Here is a 27,492-nt window from a genome sequence, read left to right on the forward strand (position 1 = left end):
TGTGTGTGTGTGTGTGTGTGTGTGTGTGTGTGTGTGTGTGTGTGTGTGTGTGTGTGTGTCACACAAAGTCACAGACACTTCAGCAGCAGTGACAAAAAAATCTGCAGACAGATTTAATTTTAGTCCACACGGGAGCAAACTTTTCACTTTCTCCTGTGACACAGCTCATTTTACAAAAAAACTGTTTACCAAAATCAACATTTGGCAACATATTCTGTAGAGAGGGAGAAAGTAGAGTAACATTATGTCATTTATTTGTTTTTTTGTCATGCCTGTCATATGTGTAAGATGTTTATAGTGAAATTAAAATTGTGTTTATTTCCATTTGAGTGATAATAGTCTAATTTGATGTCTTCCTATTAATGCATGAGTGTAATCAGGATATAAACTAGTCTATTCAAGCATTAACTCATCACTAATGAGGATAAAGACAACACAATAGAGATGAAGATGCAGCCAACATCATTGATGTACAGATGACACAGTACAAGCATAAAATCTATACTTTCTAATCCAAAGTTCAATTTTAACTTCAAATACCATCTGTAACCGTCTTACTAATATAGAGTTTATCTTCAATAATCGTCATTCACCAAATTAATGCTACAGTCAGATGTTTATGATGTACAATCTACATGTGATCTGTGAGAGAGAAGCCAACTACAGATTTCAGTGGAGCTGCCAAAGACATTGGTGACACCTAGTGGTCAGTATGCAGCATGCACGATGAAGTGAAACGATTTGGTTCACGGTGCTTGAGCTTCACAATAAATCAGGTATGGAGACTTTTTGGAATCCAAATTTCATGGCCACAAACATTATATAATATTAATACTATTTTTAATCTACTGTCAGTTGCATTTTACTGTCGTGCCAATTTGAATTTCCCTTAGGGGATCAATAAAATGTATGTCTTATCTTATCTTTCTGTCCATATTCACTACCAGTGTAATCTCCCATCTTCTTTTTCCTCTTAGTGTCACCGACAGCTGCTTTTTTTAAACTTTCTTCAAACTCCTATAATCCACCACAGACAGCTGGTCAGTCGGTCAGATTAAGCCCCCTGCGTGCACTGACCGGTGTGCAGCTCAGCGTGAAGCTCACCTGACCTGAATTTAGTTCACGGTCAGTGTCACACGAGACGAGACCTGCACGATCCACGCTAGTTGTTGCACAAAGCATCTGCCACGAACGCACGTCTTTGACTCCCATGGAGCAACAGAAGCAGAAGAATTTCCATTTCCTATATTTATCTTGGGAATATTATAGTTTTAACTCTTTAATTATTCAACAACTGTGCACCATCAATTATTTGCGCCATTTAAAAAAAGGTGGACATCATGTGGTGTACATTCATGACCTGATGAAGATTACAATCCTGAGTCCAAAATCCTCACTGAGCCGTCACCGTCTGCTTGTTTATATGCTCCACTTTCAGCCATTAACCACTTACTGTCAGTGAAGCCGCTTCATTGAGCAAATAGAAATGGTTAAAATGTCCAGTGACAGCTGTGACTACTGTGATTGGACGATTTCACCGTCTGGCAGTGCATTGGTCGCGAGGTTTTCTTTCACCCGAGTGAGTGTTGATGTTAAGTGCAGCAGAGCAGTGACCTGCAGCAGTGTGGACGGGTGACACAGGTAAGAGAGAATGAGTATTCATGTTTTTCTTTTAGTTTTTCCTCAAATATTTAGACTTTTAGATGTATAACTATTGTCGAAAAGGTGAAAACATTTGTGAGACCTGTACGGTTCTTTACAGTGGACGTGTTTATTCTTATCTGGGAAGTCTGTGATCCATGTTCAGGTGTCAAAACTCGTAAAAAGTCAGAGAATAAACAGAAGATAAGTTAAAATAGATGCTTTCATTTGAGCAAAAGTCCAAAAAAAAATATTTTTACGTCACAGAGAGCAAAAAAAGTAGGAACACATTAAGTAAAATGCATGAATTTGGACATAATTTCTCTGACAAAGACTGAGGTGGCGACACATTTAATATAATTTGACTTCAGTGAACAGCTATGCTCAAAGAAAAGATCATTTATTTATCATTTGTTCCATGAAATGCTGTTAATTATTAAAAAACGACAAGACAAGAGACTACAAACTAAAATAGATGATAAAAGTTGGTGATTTTGTCCTCAGTGCTCGTATTTTTTTGACTCAGTGGTTATAACTTCATGTTTTTATGTACTTGTCTTACACAATGAAAGATATTACATCTCTTTATGATTTATGATCTTTGTACGTTTCTTTACGTTACGTTTCAGTCGTGCTGTAAGACGAGCATCACCTGCTTTATCTGCGACGGTAACACGACATCATGGAGAGCCTCAGCACAGCTTTCAGCCAGAGAATCATCACCCCCCTCTAAAGCCTCTCATCCCCCTCTAAAGCCTCCTAAAGTTTCCAGAGACTAACCTCTAACTGCAGAGAGCAGCAGGAGGAGGAAGAGGAGGAGGAGGAGGGTCCAGCTGAAGCCGTGATGAGGGGTCAAGTAGACAAACGCAGCCTGACTGGCTTTAAAGAAACCCTCAAAGCGTTGGATGAGTCTTCTGAGAGTCACTGGCTGTCGTGTTCAGAGTGTCAAGCTTTCACGAGCATGGGAAACAAACAGAGCAGAGAACTTTACGCAGAGAGTTCGGATAATTTCCCGAAATCGCCCAGAATCAAGAACCCTCAGAAGAGAAGAAGAAGAAGAGAGGACGGTCTTCACCATCACCATCCTCCTCGTGTTCCCTCAAAGGCCAAGAGACCAACAAAGCTCTCGGCGACGAGCTCTCCTACGTTTGGAGAGTGGTACTTAGAGGAAGACATCATCTACACTCACACGGGCAGGAGAAATGTAGTTACTGACAAAGACAGGGGCAGTAAAACACAAGAGTTAAAGGCAACCTGGGGAGTGAAGCTGCCTGATGCTGCAGCTGGAAAACCACCTAAAAATCACAGCAAAAGTGAAAGTCTCTCTCGCAGAAAGGATTCAGTGGTAGAGAATGAAAGAGCTTGCGCTGACTCAGACGCTGACCTTTCCGATTATGACAATGAGACATACTTAAGTAGGAGGACAGAGCAAAGAACCAGGAGAGCAGCAACAGCTCCACAAAGCCAGTCTGTAAGAGAGAAATGTGAGGAGAAGACAACAGAGGATGAGGCTGTGAAGTCCACTCAGTGTTGGTTTGAGGAGCTGAGGAAGAGAGCTGCAGCACAACGAGTGAGGGGCAAGATTGAGGAAGTTGAAGGAATCATACGAAGGGTGAGTCTCACCAGTTTGGACTTGATCAGAGAAGGTAGTGAAGGAGGCGATGGATTTGTCCAAGATGGAGGCGTTGGTGAGGATCAGCTCCAGCAACAGAGATGCAGACCTGAATTTAGCTCCCAAAAGGAGAATCGTAACATGGGGCACAAAGCAGACAAGCATCTTCTGGCTGAAGAACTTCATGTCCTGTGTGATGCTCTGAGCAAGAGCCTCCAGCAGGTGCTGAGAATGGAGGGAACAAAAGTGGACGACATAGAGAATCCATCACGTCCTGACCATTTCACGCCAAAGGATTTGTCAAAGCTCTCAGGCAGCGGAGGAACCTCCTCTGAACCATCACCACCTCTGTCCACACTCATAAATCTTTCTGCGAGATCGTCCATCAGCTTTGACAGAATGTCCCCGATTCTGTCCCCTTCCTTCAGATTATTTCAGTCCAGCCAGATGTACTCAGAAGAAGTTTCTGGAAGTTCCATCAAAGTCACTGCGAACGGCGCCGAAGCAGAAACAGATCAGCGGGATTTCAAGGAGAAGCTGGAGAGGACAAGCTTTGGGCTGAGCGAGGACTTTCGCGTGCAGACGCCGTGCAACGACGAGACAGAGGCCGGCCAAGAATTTCTGCTCAACTCAGGTAAAAACATTCATTATTATGTCAAGAAAACAGCTGCCAGTGACACATGTCGGCTCAGCGCTGACTCAGAGTGAAAGATTCTCATATAATTAAGTAATTTCATGTAAATGACTCCATTTGTGGTCTATAGATATGTGGACATGTCTATAAATATGTGTGGTTGATTCATCAACATAGCTATAATTTTCATACATTTTCATACTCATTATCTATTAAGACCAAGCGCTGGACATCACTGGAATGTTTCAGGTCAGGTCCAAACCAGGACTGGGTAGGAATTCACATCAGGTGCTGCTAGTTCTTCATGCATCATAGAACTTACAGAACATACACACACACACACACACAGAGGCAAAGGTATGTGGAAACCAGCACGAGGTCATTATTTACAGACTAGCACACATCCTTCAGATCTGATTCAGCTGCTTTGGTGAGTAAGAGACAGTGCAGGAATGTGTGTGTGTGTGTGTGTGTGTGTGTGTGTGTGTGTGTGTGTGTGTGTGTGTGTGTGTGTGTGTGTGTGTGTGTGTGTGTGTGTGTGTGTGTGTGTGTGTGTGTGTGTGTGTGTGTGTGTCATTTTCTGTTTTAAACACTCACTTTTCATGGGGACCGAAGCCTGGTCCTAAAGAACCAGAACTTCAATGTCTGAGGAACTGGTTAAGGTTGTAGGTTAAGGCGTTGAGTGGTTATGGTTTACTTAAAAAAGGAAATTCCTAGGATGAATAGCATCGCAAATCTCACAAATCTAAATGGCTTTTTGAGGGTTAAGATTTGGGGTTAGGGTTAGAATAAGGTCAAGGGCTAGGGATTCCGTTGTCATAATTAAGATTAAGATAACCAAGGCTGTGTGTACATTTTTCTTATTGAAAATAACAACATTTTAGCTTTTGCTTTCAACACCACAATCAAAATTATGATGCACATCCAGCAATCCTGTTCCTGATAATCGAGTTTATACACCCTAATGTGATCCGGTGAGAGCACAAATTTTAAAAAACATGTTCTGTGTGATAATTATCGTGATGAACGAGGACGTCATGTCCTCCCTCTTGTTGAACATGTGCAGTCTATTTTCTGAGCTCCGGCGGTTTTTCAATTAGCTCATATGGCAGTAGGTGTCACCGTCGCTGCAGCACACATCAGTCATTCCATTCCTCCATCTGAACTGATGCAGTATGTCATTAATAAGCATGAGAGCGCACAAAAATATGACTTGCAGATGTGTTTGTATATGTAGTTTTAGGGCTTGTAACATTGTTTTTGTTTGCTTTAACACCAATTGGTCAGTAATAAAAAAAATCATATTGCATGTACACAAAAAGTAATCATAGCATGCAATATTTACTGCTTAAAATGTACATTGTGTATGATTTATGTGGGATTTATAAACAGAAATTGAATATCAACATTATTAAAGCATAAGTTCTGTGTATAATAAATATAATAAGTGTATTATATATTTTCACTATCACCATCATAAGTGGGTAGCTAAACATGCTAGTTTTAAGAATTGTAGCCAGGCAAATTTGGCAAATTTTTCTAACAAACAAGACAATTTTAGTCAAATTAAGAGTTTTTCGTCTTATTTCTAGTCTGGCTGTTTTCACGGTGCGTATCTGAGAATGTCATATGATCTCTTTCTCTAGATGAAGCTCTGCAGAGGCAGGAGGAGATCTGGCAGCAGGAGATCGAAGAGTCTCTCTCCTTCAGTCGCTCACTATCTCATCCATCCAGACCAAAACTCATCGACTTCTTACGCATCACCCCTTCTGAGGACGACATCACCGACACACCGGCGACCTCGCCGCTACCCCACGAGTTTAGGGTGAGTAAACGCATGTAAAGACCTCAAAGAAGTATCTCTGTAACTCCCCTTAAAGCTGTAGTATGTAACAAACACAAGCCTGATTTAGTCTTTCAGCTCCACGTGACTCTCTCTGTTTCTCAGTAGCGCAGTGTTTTGTTTTCGTGTCTGTGGAGGCACAGATTATTGCATTTAACATTATGACTGATGGAGGGAAGGCGGAAGAATAACGGCTGCGCGAGTAAAGCGAGACGGCACGGAACTTTAGGTTAAGGAATTCACCCCGGTTCTCTGAAACACGAGCTAGATGAAACAACTGTTGAAAGAGAACTTTAGGTTAACTGTGGTTCTCTGAGAGATGAGATGAAAGAGAACTTTAGGTTAAGGAATTAACCCTGGTTCTCTGAAACATGGGTGAGGTAGTGAGATACCAAAAGGAAGGTTGAAAGAGTACACATGGAATTGTGGATCTAGAGTCATTCTTTGAGAAAGCTCTGCAGTTTACGGTGCTGGTGAAACTAGCAGTGTTTTAGCACCTGAAGTTACAGACTGCAGCTTTAAAGTTTCCTGCCATTACCCTAAAAGTGTGAGTTTATGAAGTTTTAAAGGCTGAAATTTCAATTTGATTAAATTTCCCCAGATAAACTAAATGTTGGTGTATCCAACCTGTTTACAACTTTTATAGGTTATTTAACTTATTAATGCTGCATCATCATCATCATCATCATCACTGTGGACACGACCTACATTACATCACATCAGTGCAGGTTCAAACTGTGGAGTCACAGCTCAGGTCCTGTGTTCGACAAAGAGCGCTGTGTTCTCCGCGTTTACATAACACAAGGGATTTAACACGACTCTATAGATGCATTGTACGTGGAGCGGCATTTGTACAAACACGTACTTATCACTGTTTAGGTTGTTTTTGTTGTTGTTGTTATCCTGATTAGCTGTTTCTCTGCTAAATACATGCTTTATTTACATAATATTTCATTACTAGGGCAGTATTTTAAGAAAAATTGGACACTAAATAACAGCAATTATTTTTTTTCTGTCTTATGCTGGTTACTGCAGCTACAGCTGATTTAATTAACTAGATTAAATCAATGCCTAATTATTGCGTTTTTTGTACTTTTGTTATTCATCTATTCTGTTTCCACCTAATGTTTACTGTACTCTATGTCTCACTTTGGGATGAGATTTTGATCTCAACGTGACTTCAGAGAAAAATCGTTAATTAAGAAAACATTGCTAATGATTGCCATGATTAAAAAACTTCACGTTTAATTGTAATTTCAACAGCATGTATAAAGATATATATAGAGTTAGTTTGACTACATGTTTTGTACAAGGCTGCAATTAAGAATTATTTTCATAACTAATTAATCTCAATCAATCATTTATTTCAATTAAGCACTCACACAGATTAAAAATAATGAATCAATCCATCAACTGCTAATGGTAACTTTAACCGATTAATCACAGTGGCTCTAGTTTTCTTATTGTAAAAGTCAAGTATTTTCTCTAATATGGAAGAAGTTCTAACATCAATGCTACTTAATAAATATTAAGACATGACTAAAGGTAATGTTCCGTAACCTTGGGGAAACAGTCCTGTGTGTTTGTTCAGGATTTGTGTGTGTGTATGTGTACATCCATCTTTGTGAGGACAAAAAAAGGTATAAACCACAGAAAAGGAGGATATTTTAACTTTTTTTAAGCATTAAAGGGGCTGTATAAGGACTTGGTTTTAGGGTTATGCGTTTAGTTGTGATGGCTAAGGTAAGTATAAGGGGTAATAAATGTCCTCACTAAGAACTCTGTCCAGGAATGTATGTGCCGAGTGTGTAATGCTATTTCACGGGATTATCTGGATTCATTCTTATTACATAAACTCCGCCTGCACATAAAGGCCACAGTGTCCCGTCCTGAGAATGCAAAAAGCACTTTATGAGTATATGCGTAAGATTAAGTGTGAGTACAGTTAAGACACCGCTGCAGGGCCCGGCACAGGGACATGAACTGTCGGGGAAAGTTAGACTTATGTAACATTTAATAAAATTTAATCATCAACATGATCTGTCACTTGTCACCTGCTGGCTGTGATGATGATGATGATGATGATGAGAGCAAACAAGGGTCTGGCCCTCGCAGCCAAATACAACACAGCTATGAAGCAGTGAAAGAAGAGGCTTTGTTTTCATTACAAGGTTTTATTTATTTACTTTAAAACACTGGACAAAGTCTTCTCTGTCTAATCCTTTGTCCTGCACTGAAGTCTAATATAATAATAAAAATAATATGTGGATATACTGTGTAAATATTTACTTAGAATCAGGCATGAGAGTAATTATAACCCTATTTGAACATTCTAATTAAGTGTTCTATTCTTATACAGTACGATCTTTTTCCATTATACATGTTTTAATGACTCATATTTACACAATTTGTACTTTTGTATTGAAAAATGTTTTATAGATTAAAAAGATTAATTCCAAGCAAAAAAACAGATTTATTTTTATAATAATTTTATAATATCATTTTTTAATAATTAAATATATTTTTTTTTTTTATAAATTTCATTTAAAAGCAGCTTTCAAGTCACTCAAGGACACTAACAGAATAAATTAAAATCACACAATGAGGTAATCCAAGGCATAAGATAACAAATTAATGCAAATGATGCCCAGTGTAACAGCTGTGTTATGTTCTGTTTAGTGTGAGCAGATTAGGAGGGCGGTGTAGGTGGAGTTAGACCTAAGACGTCTAGATTAGCCGCATGTTGCTCAGAACCTGCAGTGGAGCTGAGCAAACTCCCTGACACTGCGCTGTTACACACACCGAAACGTCTTCCCAGTGATCCCTGGCAGGGTATATTTACCCTCCTTCAGCTCTCGGGTGTGGTGACTCCCATCTGCTGTGGGAGGCTTTCCTTCCTCATTGCCTTATGGCTCACGGATGTGTGGAGGTGCAGTAAGAAACAGAGGCTAAAGACACAGCCATCTGCTCTCAGTTACACAGTGACAGGCTGCTGAGCCACGTCCAAGATGCTTCTATGCGAGTTACAGCGGCACCTTTAACAGAGCTGGAAGGAAAAGGAGGCAGAATCTGGACGTGGATCGGACTTCACGTCGCTGCTGCTGATGTTGAGCTGAGTCACTGCAGGGAAACTTCACTTTTCCATGACTTTGTGGATTTTTTCGTCCTCTCATTGGCTGCTGCGGTGGTGACTAACTACCAGTTCCACTTTTAGGTTTGGGAAATGAGTCGTCTGGTAAAAAATGAAGGAGCTGCTGAAACAGTGAAAGGATACATTTATCTCTTTTCAGCACGCTGGAGCAGAAACAGGTCGGATTTTTAAACGATAATATTTGTTGCATTCATTTATTGCAGACGCTGCATGATGCTGGCACCGTTTATACAAGGTAGTGCATGCCAAAAACACCATCAGCACCTTTTCGAATAGCGTTTTCTTGACATAAAGTTGCACTCATTTGTCAGATATTAGGAGTATAAACTCCAACCACAGTGTTGATAGCAGCAAATGGAGAAGCAAAAGGCAATTCTCAAATTTTTCAGGACCTTTTCAGATGAGCAGAATGAGGAAGTAATGCGAGAGCTGAAATTTGATCCAAAGGAAAGTGGGGATATTGACTTTAAAGATGCTTTTAAGCACAGTAGAGATCCCTTGTTTTATGTTATATTACCTCATGAAGGAGCGACAACAACCTCTGACAAAACAGAGCAGCAGAAGAGTGATTTTAACAGACCACAGCAGCAGCACAGAGACATTGAAAATGTCAAAAATGTCTCTGAAATGCCAGAAAAACACAATGGCAAAGTCAATACCTGTCTCATAACAGAAAAGTCACCGAATGAAAGTGACTTGAACGCATCCCAGCAGTTCAAATGTCAACGCATTTCTACTGAATGCACAAACACAGGCTGTGATTGCGTCTCAGAAAACGGTGTCAAACACAGCGACACTGAAGGAAGCAAACATGACGTAAACAAAGATGGTGAACTGAATAATCTGCAAGATTTCCAGAAGGACCTTGTCACAAGTTTTGACAGTTCAGATGTACATTTTAACTCTTGGACTGGAACATCTGATGAAGAAGAAGCTGAACCATCACAGGAACACACCGGTGAGCACAACAAAGAAGACGCAGAGAAACCAAGCAACGAGCTCCACCAACACCCTCAAAGCCTTAAAGACAATACACCACACAGTCCTCCACCTGGATCCACTTTGACCAGAGCCACCTTCTCTCCAGGCTCCCCCAAAGACAAGCAGAACCACCTCCCTGCCCTCTTCAGTGGCCTGAGGGTCCTGAGGAAAGGAGTGGTCGGGCCCGGCCATGACACCGTGTCCCAAATCAAACCTCCATCTGTGAAGACAATCTCCCCAGACAATCAGGAGGATGTGCAGGTTCAGGGAAGTTTCCTGGACCAGATCTCCCAGTTCCTGATCCGGGAAAAGAGAGGAAATGAGAAAGAGGAGAGGAAGGAGATGGAGAACGAGGGAGATCAGGATGAAACCGGATTGACGGATGAGAGCACGGAAAGTCAAACGATTCCTGAGGAGGACGACGATGTAGAAAGTTCGGGGTCATTCGACCTACTGCCTAAATCTCCCGTGTCCAGTGCAGAAGCAGCGTTTGATGCCTTCAAGGCTTTTTTCACCCCAAAGCCTCTGAAGAAGGATCCAGCAGATAAGATGGCCCTAGAAGCAATGTGGAAGAAGATAAGAACTGACAAAGACGGGTCAAGAACCATCTTTGAGAAAGCCTCTACTAAGACGACAGAGAAGAATGAATCGACTGATGGAAAAGTAGGCATCATGTCATTAATTAGGGTGCATTAGACTATTAATTTGAACAGCATATGCATAATATGCACATTCAAATATTCCATAATCCATGAAATTCTTTCCATGTGAACTATAACATCAAAGGTTGTACAACATGGTTGTAAAATAGTTAGAGTTAGTCTTTAAATGGAACCATTGCAATCAGAACTTATTTTTACTGTTGGTAAAGTTGTGCAGTACTGAAACATGTTAAGTAAACAAGGCAGGAAGTGGGAAGTGAGAGACCCAATAGCAGACACACAGGTCGACACAGGTAGGGGAAACTCCGATGTCGGTACATAAAACCAGTTTGGCAAATTGACAAAAAGGATCATACACTAGTCAATGGAATTACATGCAGGTGAACAATCAGAAAGAATAAACAAACTTGCATGGGATGATTTGGAAAAAATTAGTAACTTAAAGCTCTGGACATCACGTGTCCCAGTTTGTTTAGTTTTGCATAAGCAACATTACCTAATCTGACTTTAAAAACGTGGAAGACCACAGACACAACGAACTTTGAAACCGATTTTTTTTAAACGACAAAAGCACAAACTAGACGAGCTAGACTCCAGTGATTTGGGATCTGACAGAAACTCGCGTGATTTAACGTGACTTCAGAATGTAAACAGACATGGAGGTGGACTGTCCAGTAGCTGTTATGTGTTGTGGCCTACTTGGCTTGTACAAGTTACGATTCTAAAGAGTAAAAAAAAAAAAAGTATGAGCCAACTCGCTCTCTGTTTAGTCGTAAATACCAAATCTGTTAATACTTACAATTTTAAATTGGGAACACGCCCCACACTAGAGGAAATCTGGCCAACTATGCCTTCTGGTACTTTGTATGAGTTTGGAAACAACCAGATGATAAAGCAATATTATTTTACACACTAAAATGTATGTAAAATAAGCAGAATATATGTGTTAGTGTTGGGTTCAGTACCTGGTATGAAGTGAATCACTCCAGAAGTGGGATTTGTTGCCTTTGGATTTTCTTCGCCCACTTTGAACGTGTTTTGAAGCAGTTATCCATCTCTTGTGTCCTTTAGCGATCCGGCAACGTTATCTCCAGTTTGCTAGTTGTCACTCATAGTTTTTATCATCCCAGGGCACACTAATATCCACCGTATTTCACGTTTTATGAAAACAGTCAGTGAAAAGGAGTCGTCTGACATACTTGTTTTAGTATTTGGTTTTGAATAGCGCGGCTTTTAGACAAAATGACGTTGTTTTGTTTGAGAATGCTGCGTCACGTCAGCTAGCAAAGCGTTACAGAGCGAAAGGGGACGTAGCTAATAAGAGACAGGTGCAATCAATCAGGGCACAGGAAGTCGAGTATCTGAGGAGCGGAAATACCAAAATAAAAGCAGGAAATGGCTGATGATGAATGAAAGTAGATGTAACGGATTGTTTAATTTAACCGTGTGAAAATGTCTCTGATGATGTCAAACTGTTTTCACTCCGTAGTTGGACGTTTCCACACCAGGGGATGGAGAGGAACGAACTCCTGGTCGTTTACAAGCCGTTTGGCCTCCGGTCAAAGAGGAAAAAGTTGGCCTCAAGTACACAGAAGCAGGTTAATTAATACACACTCATGTTTTTTACATTTACAGACCCTACACTCGTCTATAACAATTGTAAATACAGTAATTTTCTCATCCAGGTGTATTTTATTGAAAATCAATTCAGAAAACAGTTTTTCAAGAAGAACAAGGAGAAAGATTAAAAATAAATAAATAAATATGTTGCTCAAACATAGACTGTTCGAAACACTGAGGTGTTCAAGCTACTGAAACTACCGTGTTAAAGTATCACCATCATCAGTGATGAAAATGAAACTGTACAGAAATAACATCATAAGCTCCACAGCTAATGTAAACACAGCTCCACCCTGTGCGCACACACACACACACACACACACACACACACACACACACACACACACACACAGTGGCTCAACATGTGACACAGGTGATTGTTTAGGGTTTACAATGCTGTTAGCCAAAAAGATGATGTCGCTTTCAGCTCAGTTTTTTCCTTTTTAGTTCGGATTCCAAGATGGCTAACTCTCAAGTTGATAATACAAACATTTAACACTTATTTCACAGTCAGTCATACATGTTTAATTTCTATCTGTGGATGTTGCTACGCTGTTAGGAGCGCTGTTATTGACTAGCATTGCTAACAATGGCTATAGCTAGCTAAATATACGTTTATATCCATTGTTTTTTTCTGACTTCACACCGCAAGTTACTGAATAATTAACGTTATTTTAAAAGACTTTGCAACTGTTTTAATTATTCAAATTCTGGCAGTTAATGTGGTTAGTAACACACAATACACAACAATTTACTCAGACTTTAACATCTACAGTAAATCCTCAAATGGCCTCCCAACTTCCGATAGTGGTTAAAAAAGTAATTTGTTTTCTTTCTGCAAAATAACTTGTTGTAACTGGTTTGTTTGTGGGTTTGAACCCATGTAGCCACATTATTCATGTACTCGCCGACGTAAAGAAAGCACCCTCAGGCACCATGGTTTGTAATAATGAACATCTGTTGTGGTGTAAGAAGGACCACAAACTCTCTTTCTTATTGTTTATTTTGTTTTCCTATTTTTCTGATGTTTCCTCTCAGAGCATCAGGCCGCTCTGCTGCAGCTGAAGAGAGAATGTAAAGAGGAGCTGGAGAAGTTACAGGTCAGTGAAAGAAAGAAAGGTTTTATAAAGACTTAAATAATACTGCTCTTGTTTCTGTACTGTAAAGTTAGTTATAAAACCTACACATTTTGTATGGATAAGAAAAAACTAGTGAGATTTTTCTTATTGTATTTTATTGCTTCCTTTAAGTTTATTTAGGCATGTAAAGCACTTTGGGGCAACACAGGTTGCTAGCTAGCGTTGCAGAGAGGCTAACGGTTCCCCATTTTCAGTCTTTGTGCTAAGCTAAGCTAAAATATCAATTTTCTAGCTTAGGTTTCATCATTATTTTGCAAATTATCAAATTATCAGACTTTTTGGAGTTGCAGGCAATATTTCTACACATTTATTTAATGATATTATGTGATTTCTCTGGGTTTATATGAGTTGCAAAACACTGAGTACTAAGCTAAACTAAGCTAGCAGTACAGACATGGGAGTGGTTTCAATTTCTTATCTCACTTTTTGTTTGGAAGGAACATCAGGATATTATTTTGTTTATCAGCGTTTATTGTGTGTTTTCTGTAATTCAGAGAGAGTTTATTTACAGTAAGTTTTGGGAAATGTTCTTAATTATAATTCCTAATTTGTTTGGGTTGTTTGGGATGTCATGATAAACATATGGTTTTCTCTATGCCTTGAATGTTTCTGTGAAGTCTGACTAGCTTTGTTTTTTCAGGAGGAGTTTGTTTGGGAACTTTCCAGACAGCGTGTAGAAAACGAGGACGTCGTCTCCCGTCTGGAGCTCACTCTGTCTAAGCTGCAGGCCAAACTCTCTCAGGCTGGGACTCACTGTAGAGGGGAGCTGAAAGATGTCGCCGTGTCCACCGGAGACGACTGTTTACTTAAGTCTTTCCGCACCGTTTGCATCCAGACGGACAGAGAGACATTTATAAAATCTCCGGACGATGCAGAGGGGACAGGGAGGACGTGCATGAGTCCTCAGCAGCAGCAGAAGGTGACCCCTAAAAAGCTGGACCTGGCGTCCATCAGCCTCAGCCTGGCAGGTCATCAGGACAATTCAGTGTCATCGCCTGTCCCCTCATCCCAAACGCTTCTTCCTCCTGGAGTCACAGAACAACCACCGGCCCTAACAAACAAAACACACCATCTCCCTCCACCACCTCCAGCACCACCCCTGCCCTGTTTGTCATCACCTCCAAACTACATCCACACATCAAATATCTCTCCACCACCTCCTCCTCCTCCACCTCCACCTCCACCCATGCCTGGCTTAGCTCCCCCACCTCCTCCTCCAGGTGGGACTTTCATACTGGACAACCCTCCACGGAAATCAGCAGTGGAGCCGACAAAACCCATGAAGCCTCTTTACTGGAGCAGAATCCAGATCCAGGACAACAAGTGGGTTCATACTCAAAGAGTTTCAGCAACAGTGAATTTCAGTAAAAGTAACCCAAAGATTAAATAGTCTGAGGCGCTCTTTTTTTTCTCCCCTGCAGCTGCAACACAGTGTGGAATGTTTTAGAGGAGCCAAAGATCCTCAACACCAGTGCGTTTGAGGAACTCTTTGCAAAAATCACCGCTCGGAGCAAGAGGAAGCCACTGTCTGAGGCTTATGAGAAGAAAGCCAAATCCAGGAAGGTAAAAATTAACTATAACGTGACATAAAAATCCTAATTTATGCTTGTGGGAAGCTGCAGGTTGTTGTGAAAGGACATACAGGTAGTGGCAGGACATTGCAATTTGACTATTGTCCACAAGATGGGGTCAATACCATTGTTTTAGCACAACAATTCTGATCTGTCATTTTAATCTTCAAATCTGAAGGATTTCTCTTCTTATTTGAACAATACTATAAACAACTCAAGTCCTATTTGTTCATATAGCAGATTAAAAACAACTGGAGTTGAGACAAAGTGCTTAATCAAAGCATATAAAGGTTGAAATAAGACAGAACACACAACAAAAACACATTTAAAACAGTGACCTACAATCAGATTAAATGACATAAGAGTGCATTACAACATTTAAGAGGGAGAATCAAATTAAATGCATGGAAACAAAAACACGTGGTTATATAAATTATTTACATCAATTAATGTTTCCCTTCCCTGACAAACCTGCTGCTCACTATGTAAGAAGTGCTAATGCATCAGTGAGTGAGTGAGGACTGACGTGACCTTTGCAGCTCTGCACACAACACACTCTACTAATGACTCGCTAATGGTTTTTAGGTGGTCATGGTTACTGAGTGAGTGTGTGTGTGTGTGCGTGTGTGTGTTTCAGATCATTAAGTTGCTGGATGGTAAGCGCTCTCAGGCCGTGGGCATCCTCATATCCAGCCTCCACCTGGAGATGAAAGATATACAACAAGGTCAGAGCCTTCGTCATGTCACGTCAGGTCATGCCGATGTAAAGAATGACCAAAATATGGACCCATTCACAACAACTGAGGTGTAAAAATATAATAATATAATGCAGTTTTTATTCAAGGACTCAAGGACTGTGACTTTTGAGCAGCTCATGTTTATATTCATTTAAAAGTACAATCTGGATAATGCTGTCTGGGAATTTAAAAAGTCACGCTAATGTAGCGTCCCATTTAATTTACAAGTAATTATTAAAACAAGAAACATTTATGATGAATATTAATAACTAATATTTTATGCTTGTAAGTTAAAAGGTCCTCTGTGTAAGAATTAGCGACATCAAACAAATGGAAGACTCATTCTCTCATTAGGGAACTACGGTGGCCTTTATGTACCAGAAAGGGCGTTGTTTTACTTTGCTTGCATTGTCAGCATCACGAAATTTAAAATTATGCAGATATAAGTCTATTATAAGGCTACAAATATTGATTTTAAAGTAGATAATAAGCCAATAAACCCTCCTAAATGTTACAAACTGGGCATTTAGAGGCCTAATATGAACATTAGCCGCTGTTATAAAGGCTGTAATGATTTAAATTGCATTTTAAAATACACAACAGCAAAAATAATTCTGTATTTGTTTTTCCAGCTAAGAGCAAAAAAAAACATGGATATTCAGACCTAAAAATGTATGTTTCTGGTGATATTGTGATATAATTACAATACATTTCACACTTATGCTCTGTCACCTTCCCTCTTCCAGCTGTTCTGAGTGTGGACCACTCCGTGGTGGACCTGGAGACCATCGAAGCACTTTATGAAAACGTACGTATGATACACTTATACTGTACACTGGGAGGGATTTAACTTTACTGTAGACAGTTAATGAATGATGTAGTGACAGCTTATCATCCATGTGTCAGCGAGCGCAGCCCGAGGAGCTGGAGCGGATCAAGAAACACTACGAGACGTCGGAGGAAGAGGAAGTGAAGCTCCTGGACAAACCTGAACAGTCAGTGTCTCCTTCTCTGCTTTACGCCGAGTACTGAACATGTCTGTTAGACTGCAGAGACACAAAACACTGCAAAACCTACACCGCAAAAAGAGCCCCACTAGAAATAATCTTCATTCATTGATTTTAATTATTTTGTTTTAAGTTAAAGAATGTAATGTGTCTTAAAATGGGGAAAAACAGGCCAAGAACTAGTTAAAATTGAATAAAGTTGAACTTAAAGAATTTATAGCTTAGAATTTCTTATTTTTGGTGAATTTTACTTGCAGGAGCAGTTTTAAGTTATATCTTAGAAAGACAAAGTCAGATAGTTCTTCACATTCTTCAGGTTTTTGCAGTTTAACTACTGAGTTAGAGAGATGCTGTTTGTGCTCACTGTGTTGATGTGTTTGTCCTCCAGGTTCCTCTATGAGCTTTCCCAGATACCAGACTTTGCAGGACGAGCTCACTGCGTCATCTTCAAGTCTTCGTTCACCGATACGATCGTGTCCGTTCAAAGCAAACTCAACACGGTCTCCTCCGTCTGTAAGGTAGGAGACAAAATGTATTTAAAAAAGCAATAATTATCTTTGTTTATTCAGCCTGTTTCATGCTGAATAAACAACCCTTAAGTGTTGAATCATCAGAATACTTGAAATCTGTGCTTAATAAGAAATATGACCCTTTAAATTCCACTGCAATAAATATAACTGAATTTGTTTGTCTACATACCTTGGTTTTTAATGAATGGTTGTTTGAGTTACTGTTACTGTCTGGTTATTCTCTGATTCTCTGGCATTATCAAGGCATTTATTTCTCCTCCCAGGGAAACTGCAGATACTTCTCTGTAAACCAAAGAGAAAGTTGTTCTCCCAGTAGTTTCTCAAATAAATTCATGACCCTCTACCTTTCTTTTCTGTTTTTTTAGGCACTGCTGGACAGCAGCGATGTGCGGGAGGTGATGGCGCTGGTGTTGGCTCTGGGGAACCACATGAACGGAGGCAGCAGGACCAGAGGTCAGGCGGACGGCTTCGGCCTGGAGATCCTCCCTAAACTCAAGGACGTCAAGAGCAGAGTACGAGAGGATCTTTGACTTACAGTGGTGGCTTCATAAATTACTTTAAATATGGAGTTTGTTCCTGCAGGAAAAATGTTCCAAACAGGAGCTCAATTAAAGAAAACATATGTTTAATTTATACTGTACATGTTATCTTTATGAAACCACTGTTTGAAGAAGAAAAGGCTTTTATTTAATAGCTGTTTCCAACATTTCAGGACAATCGTATCAGCCTGGTGGACTTTGTGGTGTCGTACTATCTGCACAATGTGGACAAGGTATTGATTTAAACAGAATAACACTCAAAAACCCTATACTTTAATTGATTTAACTGCTATTGTTAGCTTAATTATAAAAGTATTACTTATTCTGATGTTTCCTAACAGAGCGCCGGCACAGAGAAAAGCATCTTCCCTCTTCCTGAACCTCAGGACGTCTTCCTGGCGGCGCAGGTCAAGTTGGAAGACCTGAGCAGAGACCTGAAGCAGCTCGCGCGAGATCTAACAAGTACGTGACAAATATCCTTCTCTTTGAAGGCCCGCAGAGAAATAAGTAGCAGTTTTCTGGGCTCACACCCGCTTGATAATATCACTGTAGATGGTTCCACACGTCCCGGAGCAGACAGACACCCCATGTGAGAGTGGAATAATCCCGTCTTGTGGTCATTCTGTTGTGTGCTTTTTGTTTGAAAAACCTCAGCCAGACCTTTGTAACTCTATCACTGTGATTTTGGAGTCTGGGGAGGTTTTTCCCACAGACGAGACCCAAACCTCACCAAGGCCCAGTCTGGCAATGGTTTTTCCTCCTCAGACAACCTCCAACAAAACTCCTCCCCCCCTCCCCTCCCCTCCCCTCCTCCCCTCTCCACCCACCACCCTGGTTTCCCATCACTGGCCCCAACAGTCGAGGAAATGTTTATACTTGTGCGTCTTCTCAGTCCAGACTGGAGTTCGCTGCAAAGACCCAGAACAAAAGATTTCCTCTTGTCGTTCTCATTCTTCTTCTTCTTCTTCATGAGTGTGAGCGTAATGACGCCACGTAGCACATGTCAGCCAGTCACACCGAGGACAAGGCTGACATGTACATACTTCTGTGACTGGATGTGCTGTTGTTTCTAAGGCTAAATAAGTTTTGAATCAAAATTCCAGTTTGAAACAACTCAAATAGTAAGTTGAAAGTTGCAGTTTAACTTAAACACCTAATATAACAGTACAGTAACAACATGGTAATACGTTCATCTTAATTCTAATGGAATTTCCAACTTGGTCATAGTGTGATAATAGGGACATAATATTGCTGGAAAACCATGTTATTTTCAAAGTTATATCCAGGTAATCCCTATAATGACAGTTATACAATTAAACATCTGGTGGAGATGTTTTTGAGGCTTTTTTTGTCCAGGTTTGTTCAATATTTCCTTGATTTTACCGAGCTGCTCAAATAAGAATGTCCATCCTTTAATTGTCTACCGCCTTATCCTCCTCATGAGGGTCACAGGGGTTGCTGGTGCCAATCCCAGCTGACATAGGGTGAACTTCTGCATGTCTTTGGAGTGTGTAATGGAAAATCCATACAAACACAAGGGGAGAATATGCAAACTCCACATAGAAAGGCCCCCCTGAACTAACCAGGGTCACAAACCCTGGTCTTTTTGCTGAAAGGCAAACCCTTACTCCACCATGTGACCCTCAAATAAATGTATGGGGTCACCAATACACTTTTTTGTTGTGTTTTCCATTGAAAGTCACACTTTTATTCATCAAAAGAGTTGCAAAATGAGTAGAGAATATAGTCTAGACATTGACAAGTTTAGAAATAATGATTTTTATTCATAATAAAACAGTTTTCAGCTGTGCAAACATCATTGCACAAGGCTTTTCAAGGGTTTTCTAATTATCCAATAGCTTTCTAACGTGATTAGTAAACATGTACTATTAGAACACTGGAAATGGGCCTCTATACACCTATGTACATATTCCATTGAAAAATGTTTGCAGCTAGAATAGTCGTTTACCACATTAACAATGTATAGAGTGTATTTGTGATTAATTTAATGTTAGATTCATTGAAAAAAAAGGTGCTTTTCCTTAAAAAATAAGGACATTTCCAAGTGACCCCAAACTTTTGAACAGTAGTGTATTTTTCCCGTACACTTTTCAGCCCTAGTTTCCCTCTGTGTACTTGTGTACAGTAAAGTGTGTGTGTGTGTGTGTGTGTGTGTGTGTGTGTTCATAGACGAGCACACTGCTGCCGATACTGGTCCTGGCGCCTTTCAGATCCACCTCCTAATCCTCGCGTCCATCAGATCTCCCGTCGCTGGTGCCTTTGTGCCCCCGTCGCCAGCGCAGCGAGACCGTAGCCTCCCCACTTATGTAATCTCCAGACCTCCAGTGTAATCTGGAGTATCTGTGCCCTGATCCCTAACCCTGCTCGGCCTGTATCACCACGGGGCTCCAGTGTGGCCTTCCAGATGTGTGCCGCAGATTGCTTTCTTCAGCTCTCAACACAGCGTTGTCTTATCGGGCCGTCGGCGCAAACCACCGTGCAATCGCGATCGGGCCGTGGCAGCTTCCTTTTGTTCTGGCCGTTTGAAGCGCCCTCATGCGCCCGGAGGTTTGAAGCCGCGCTGCTGTCGCTCTTCACTCTCCCTTTGTTTTTCTGTTGTCGTCGGTCAATGTCTCTCCCCCCGACACAGTGACAGCGAGATAAGTTTACTCTTAAATCATCCACTGATGGAGGAGGAGAGCTCCAAAAGACTGTCGTCCATATGAACTGAATCAAAGGTTTCAAACAATACAAATAATAGAAAGAATTTTGAAATCCCTCCAGTTTTATTTGTCACAGATTATTGAATTTGCCAAGTCCAGCAGTTGTTGTTTTTCTTCACAAACACAGATCCTGTGTGTTTTAGATAGTTTTAAAGGCAGATGATGTCATCGTTACATATCGTTTGATTGAATATTGGCAGTTTAAATGACGCATCATCATAACGTAATCCGTGCTAATGATGACACCGATATGAACGCAGTTCAGTTCGTCCGTCATGTTGTGTTCCAGGCTGAAATAATCTCAACATCTGTCGCGCAGACTGTCGAGAAACTGTGTCCAAACATTCCTGCTGCCCACAAGATAAATCCTAATAAATCCTCTGACTTTTCCTTCAATATGTTTCGTTTAAAGTGAAATAGCTCGACGACGTTTGCATCACGAGGGCTGAAAGCAGTGGCTTTAAGGTCAACCAGGCCTTTAAAAAACAGTTATTTACTACTGGTTAAGTCTTTATTGAGTGTATTCTTTGAAAAATACGTATTTTTTAACATGAAATGTAGATTTTTCAAAACCTTTGCTTGTAAAATATAGTTTTTACTGCTTTTCATGATCATACTGTAGATTAAAAATTGTTTTTTTATATACTTCATCAGCCAACAACATGACTCAGCTAAAATGCAGTTGCCGACCTTTATTTACGCATTTACAGACGCACGCCATATACAGGATGTTTGGATTATACATTTTAATCTGTCCAGGATCCGATCCAGTTAGTTTTAATCCATATCAGACCGATACCAAGCACAGTATCGGCTCGTCCCATTTTCATATAGTCCATATTTCACATCGGAATAACATACATATGACAAATAATCCTGTTTTTAAGTGTTACAATAATAATAATAATAATAAAAAAAGCACATTTTATAAATTCCTACACAAGTGCTAAGTAGAACCAGGTTCTTCAGCTTGTCCTCATAGGAGAACCCTTTTTGGCTCCAGGTAGAACCTTTTTATAAGGGTTCCACCAAGAACCCTTTTAAAACCCTTTATTCAGGAAAGGGCTTTTAAAGGGTTCTCTGGATCAAAATGGTTCTTACTGGAACCATTAGTGTTACCAAGAACCCTTGAAAAGAAGCAAATGGTTCCAGGTAGAACCTTAGCCCTTGTAGAAGGACCCTTTTCGAACCCTTATTTCTAAGAGTGTGACCTTTATTTACACATTTACAGACACATGCCACATACAGGATGTTTGGATTATACTTTTTTTATCCCTCCAAGATCCGATCCAGTCATTTTTAATCTATATCGGAGCACAGTATCAGCTCATCCGTACACTTTTTATTAATGTAACACTTAAAAACAGGATTATTTGTCATATTTGTGTTATTCCTATATGAAATATGAACTATATGAAAACATATGAATGTTTATTCTTCCTTTTGCTATCATGTGGTGTTGGATTTACTCTTATGCGTCATTGTTGTGATTTACGACGTGACTTTAAGAAATCCATTTGTCCGTCACCGTGAGACCGAATCACGTTTTGTATAATTCCAGTTTCACGAAGCAGCTCTGTTTACGCGAGGCTCTAAAAAAGAAAAAAAACATCTTCAATCTGAAATAAGAAAAACTTTAGTCGGAGTCAAAAGGCAGACAAAAGAAAGCAAAGAGAGAGAGAGATACCCGCCTCCACAGTTTACACAAAACCCCTGAATGAAAACAGTATTCTTTTGTAATCTTATCTGGGAGATGTTGATCGAGCGTCAGGGTTGGTGGGGGGGTGGAGGACGAGGAGGGGGGGGGGGGGGTTTGTGGGGTTGGTGCAGGGGCCTCGGCTCCCTCTGCTGCCTCTATTATGACTGGCTCTGCAGACTGGCTCCTCTGATCCACTGATTGGACGCAGAGCAACTGGCAGCAAAAAGAGCAGAGAGGAGGCAGAAGGAGGAGGAGGAGGAGGAGGAGGAGGAGGAGGAGGAGGAGAGAGCGGGAGCGACGTTCAGCAGTCGCCATCTCCACGCTGAATCTCAATGAGTGATATGTGAGGAGGAAGTTGTGCCGATAACCTCCTGCTCTGGCACAGGTGGAGCTGGTTTTCAAACCCACAACACTCTCTCTCTTCTGTTGAATGAGTTTGACCTGTGTTCAGGTCATGGTTTCATATTTTATAATTTAAAGGTTTAAAATGACACTTTTCCCAGGTGTGTCGGGGAACTACGGTGGCCTTTACGTACCAGAAAGGATGTTGTTGTTTTTCTTCTTCCTCTTTGCTGTGGCTGGTTTGTCCATTGGGGCTCCTGTAGAAATGAAAACCGAAAAGGTTTATTTTAAAGTGATAATACACTGTCTAGTTGTCTTTTTTTTAAAGAAGTGAAGAATCAAACATGGATTCAGTGTGTCCCAACAATCATACATTCAATATTTTCAGGTGAAAACAGTTTAGTTGTAATGCTAAACACTTTTGAAGATGCCGTTTATGCACAAAATGGCTTATTCCTGGTTTTAAATTGCCATTTTTTATTTAAATTTTCCCCACACTAGCAATAAATTATCCAGAAAGAATTCTTTATGTAAGAAAAAAAATTCCCATGATGCATCTGTACTGCATTTTCCAGGATTTTGAAATCGTTTCCTGTGGTAATCATGTTCTCTTAAACTGTACACCGTCATTTACAGGGAATTTAATCTGCATTAACTTACATTATTTATAATGTAAATCATTCTTATTTGCCTATATAAATAAATAAATAACCTGTGTTGCTTCTTTTTTATCTTTCTTTCAGGCTGTGAGAGAAACGTACAGAGGGTTTGCTCCGACTCTCCTGACGAACACCTGCAGCCGTTTAAAGACAAGATGGAGGCGTTTGTCGTCAGTGGTGAGTAGATACAGTTATTAATGTTACTTTAAAAGAAATGGAAGTGTGCATATATTAACATATCAAACAGAGGAAATAAAGAGATGTGATGATTCACCAGATACTTCAGTTCAGTTCCAGTCACTGCTAATAAGACTATGGTTATAGAGGTTTCTTATTTCAAATAAAGACACTAAATAATATATTTTCCTACTAAAAAAAACTTAATCACAGTAGTGGCATAAAACGTGTTTTAATTTAATTAAACAGACTGGGTCAGAACCAACTGCCAAATAAAGTTGCAGCATTTTTTCCCCATACCTTTTACTCAAGATTTTACATATTTATATTCTGTATGTAACATGCTTAAAATGTAGTAGAGATTCACAGATTAGTCATATTCCATGGAAATATGTCACTAACTCGATCAAAAATAATATTAGGTGTTACAGAAATGGCAGTAACAATGAATCGGGTCATGATAGACAGGAGATTTCACCATTTTCCCAGCCTTTTATTCACGTTTTAAACAATGAATTTACTAAAGTATTTGTTGACCGGTTAGAAATTGTCTCAAGTGTTAATTACATGGATGTAAATGGGAAACAAATTGTGTTTTAGTTTTGTGTTATGATAGTTTTTCCATCTTAGAAAACTGTGTCTCCGTTTTAGAAACACTGATCTTTACCGCTGATTCTTTGAGGGTCACAGTGAGCTAATATGATACTGATCTGGAGTCAGAGGATACAGTCAACCAACCATTCACACTCATTCACATCCATGATAAATTAGCCCAAAATTCTGCTTTGCTTTTAAATGTGGGGACGAAGAAGAAAAAAAGGAAAAAAAAACACACAACCCACACAGACACGAGAATAATTTGCAAACATCACACAAAAAAGGCCTCGGTCAGCCACAAGACTCCAAACCAAAACCTTTTCCTATTGTTTGAGCCACTGCTCCAACAACTCAACATCACAAATGCAAATACTGAAGAGTGGACTTTTAAATCTATTCATTCAGATGTTTGGTTTCCATTTTTAGACAAAGAACCGGCTGAACCCTAATGTGGTTCAGATGCGTTTTTACCTTTTATTCCATACTCTCAAAGTTGTCAGATAAATGTACCTTTCATCCCGTTAACTGGCCTGAAAATGTCCCTTTTTCTACCGTGTGTGACTGATAGTCGAGGCTAGACACTCAGATAAGGATCGCGCACAGATTTGGCAACGACCGAGACACACGGGCAACTGCTGCGTCTCGGGAAAAACTCCTTTCATTCCACAGAGAAAATATTCTCCCATCCAACAAGAGTGACTTTTCCATATTAAGACTCATCACAACATGCAGCCGCAGCACTGCACTCTCTGCACTATTAATAGAACGGTGATGTGAATCGTTTAAATATGTATCGCCGTCGCTCCAGAAAGTCTCCTAAAGAGAGCCGAGTGAGTCCATCCACATGATCGTGCTCACATTAGAGCTTTGACTCTTTGTCTCTTCTATCCCACTGGTTTTATTTCATCATAAAAAAACATTCCAGAGTTTTTCCCACACAAACGTCTATTTTAAGCCTTTATGTGTCACTTTTTTTTTTTTTTTTTAACAAAATGCACGATTTAGTAATATGAAAGAGTCTCAAACTAAACAGAGTAAATCATAAAAAGGCACAAATATCATCCAAGGCCTGAGGAGACGGCGTTAAGAATAAAAGCAGAAACACAGAACAGAGACATACTATAACAGGGTTAACACAGACGCACGACAAGATGTTTTTCCCCTTATTACCCACAATTCACAGTTTGGGGACAGTCTGCACACAGACCCGACCACGACCTCAGTCACAGTCAATCAAACACGTGTATCAGCTGATTGCTGACAACAGCCAGTGAATGAGAGGAAGTGACGACACAGGAAATAGCGTCAGAAAGTAGCGTAGGGGATATCAAAACAAAAACGGCGATGTTTGTTTACCTTTAGACACGGTCGCTCTCGCAAGAGTTTGATGCGTTTGTGTCCTCCTCAATTCCTGTCGTGAGAGAGGCAGGGATAATTGAGCACAGGTGAAACTCAAAAAGACACAGGTGAATCACATCAGGGCGGGGCAGGCAATCAATCACAGGAAGTGAGATACAGGAAGTGAGACCCAAGGAAACCAAATGAACAAGAGCTAAAAACACGACATTTAAGATAAGAGAAAGTTCAACAAACACTTTCACTAAAAGTCCAAACCAAGAAAGTATTGTATGAGAGAATAAGAATGAGAATATGAGATAAAAAAAAACTAACATTTATAACAAATAATGCATCTTTAGTTAAAGAAAAGGTAATTAATGTGCGTAGTTTGCTTGAAAATGAAGTAAAAATCATTCTGATTCTACTTTGAAGGAAACAAATTTATATCATCTGCTGTATCAAAGTGTTTTTCAAGACAAAACAACCACTAAAAACTTACATTTTATAAAACAATGTATGTTTATTTAAAGAAGAATGTAATAAATTGGAATTTTGAATAGAAAATGTATGCGATTTGTTGTTTGGGTGTCTAAAAATAAATACCAGTATACTTCTAAACTGTATTAGGTGGCAAAAGAACACGTTTCAAAGCGTTTTAAACCAATCATGACCAAGAATGACATCAAAGTGGTTCTGATTCTATTTGAGGGGAAGAAAAGTCTGACTAGAAAACTGATGTGATTTGTGTTTTTTTGGGCGTCTCAAACTAAATCCCAGTCACATCACAGTGAGACAGACACAGGTAGTCGCGTCGCTATTGTTTTGTTGTAAAAAAACTAAAGAAAAAAACCTCGGCTGTGACGTTGACAGTAGCAGAAAGAATGGCACCATTGTTGAGCGAGCGGCTGTGTAATTGCTGCTCTGAAGACGTCTGACGGTTGTCTGGCTCCGTTTGTCCAGGTTTGTCATCATATCACAGTTTGTCATTGTGTCACCGCGACGTCAGCAGACTCAACACAGATTAGGACTCTTTAAACTCATGCTATAGTCACGTTTGTGTGTGTTTCCTTTGCAGCACGAAAAGAACACACAGAAGCTTCCTATCAGCTCATGACTGTGCAGAAAAGGTCAGAGACGTACATCATGGTCATATTTATCCTGCAATAAACTTTAAACTCATCATTTCTGGCACCTTAACACAGTTTTTTTTAAACCAAAAAAACTTCTTTATATTTGCTCAGTTTCCAGGATTTGGTTCTGTATTTTGGACTGAAGCCAAAGAGCGGGGAGACGGACGTGACAAGCGGCCATTTCTTCATGCTCTGGTTTGAGTTTTGTGCCGACTTCAAAGCCAGGTGGAAGAAAGAGAACAAGACTATCTCTAAAGAGAGGTAAAAAAAAAGATGACAGGGCACTCTATGAGGAACACCTGCACGCTCGGCTTAGTCATGCCAATCATGCACAGATACACGAGTCAGCAGCTTTACTTAATGCTGCAGACGTTAGATGAAATCTCACTGATATGAATGTTGGTGCCAAATGGGCTGGTTTGGGGTATTTTTAAATATGAACTCTGGATTCTTGAATATGTTAAAATCTGAGATACTTTTTGTTTTTTCTTGAAGAAAGTCATCAAAAATCTTAAAATTATTATTGTTATTAGAAAAATATTGACATAATACAATGTGCAGATTTCACAAAAAATACACTGTGATGCATAATATAGTTGCGTTTTGTGTTAATAATTTTAACCAAAGTGTGTCAAAGTCTTGTTTTCTTGTCTGAATAAACACACGTAACTGAGGCTGCTGCATTAATAATCTGATCCTTTGTTGTTGTTGTTGTACAGGCTAAAAGAGGCTCAGCTGTCAGTGAAGAGAATCACGGCGGAGAAGAGAGTCGAGACGAGAAAGATCAACCCCAACAGCCTGGTAAGAATAAGAACACAGGAACACAAAATAATAAACAATATTATTAATATAACGCAGCATTTTCAGTGTTTAAATAAGTATTTTATCCAACTTAATCCAACCGGATATGTCATTGAATCTGCTCCCAACAGAAAGATCGACTGCGTCAGAAACAGTCCAACGTGTCTTCAACTTAAGAGACATCACCTGTCCCAGGTTGGACCATGACATCAGCTCCAAATTTTATGTTACATCACACCATCACTTTATTCCAGCTCATATTTTTACCTTTTTTTATTATCAATGTTAATTTGTTGTTTGTAAAATGTTCCCAAACCCACATTCACTTTTACTTTTTTTTTTTATGGAATTCATTCATG

General features: G+C 39.9%; 1 protein-coding gene across 1 annotated transcript; it reads left to right on the forward strand.

Annotated features, from left to right (window-relative positions):
* Window positions 1-444: 444 nt before the first annotated feature.
* On the forward strand, window positions 445-27,387 carry fmn1 (formin 1; the record flags this gene model as incomplete). Its single annotated transcript, XM_083898608.1, has 19 exons — window positions 445-470; window positions 2,434-3,887; window positions 5,534-5,712; window positions 12,014-12,122; window positions 13,183-13,244; window positions 13,924-14,606; window positions 14,705-14,846; window positions 15,492-15,579; window positions 16,338-16,399; window positions 16,498-16,586; window positions 16,987-17,116; window positions 17,494-17,640; window positions 17,841-17,900; window positions 18,009-18,129; window positions 23,175-23,267; window positions 26,278-26,329; window positions 26,444-26,593; window positions 27,052-27,133; window positions 27,265-27,387. 19 exons carry the CDS (start codon window positions 445-447, stop codon window positions 27,307-27,309), a joined length of 3,774 nt encoding a protein of 1,257 aa, XP_083754734.1. The 3' UTR covers window positions 27,310-27,387.
* Window positions 27,388-27,492: the final 105 nt, after the last annotated feature.

This window comes from Microchirus variegatus (genome assembly GCF_963457635.1).
Source record: "Microchirus variegatus genome assembly, chromosome: 12".
In the NCBI taxonomy this organism is placed as follows: domain Eukaryota; kingdom Metazoa; phylum Chordata; class Actinopteri; order Pleuronectiformes; family Soleidae; genus Microchirus; species Microchirus variegatus.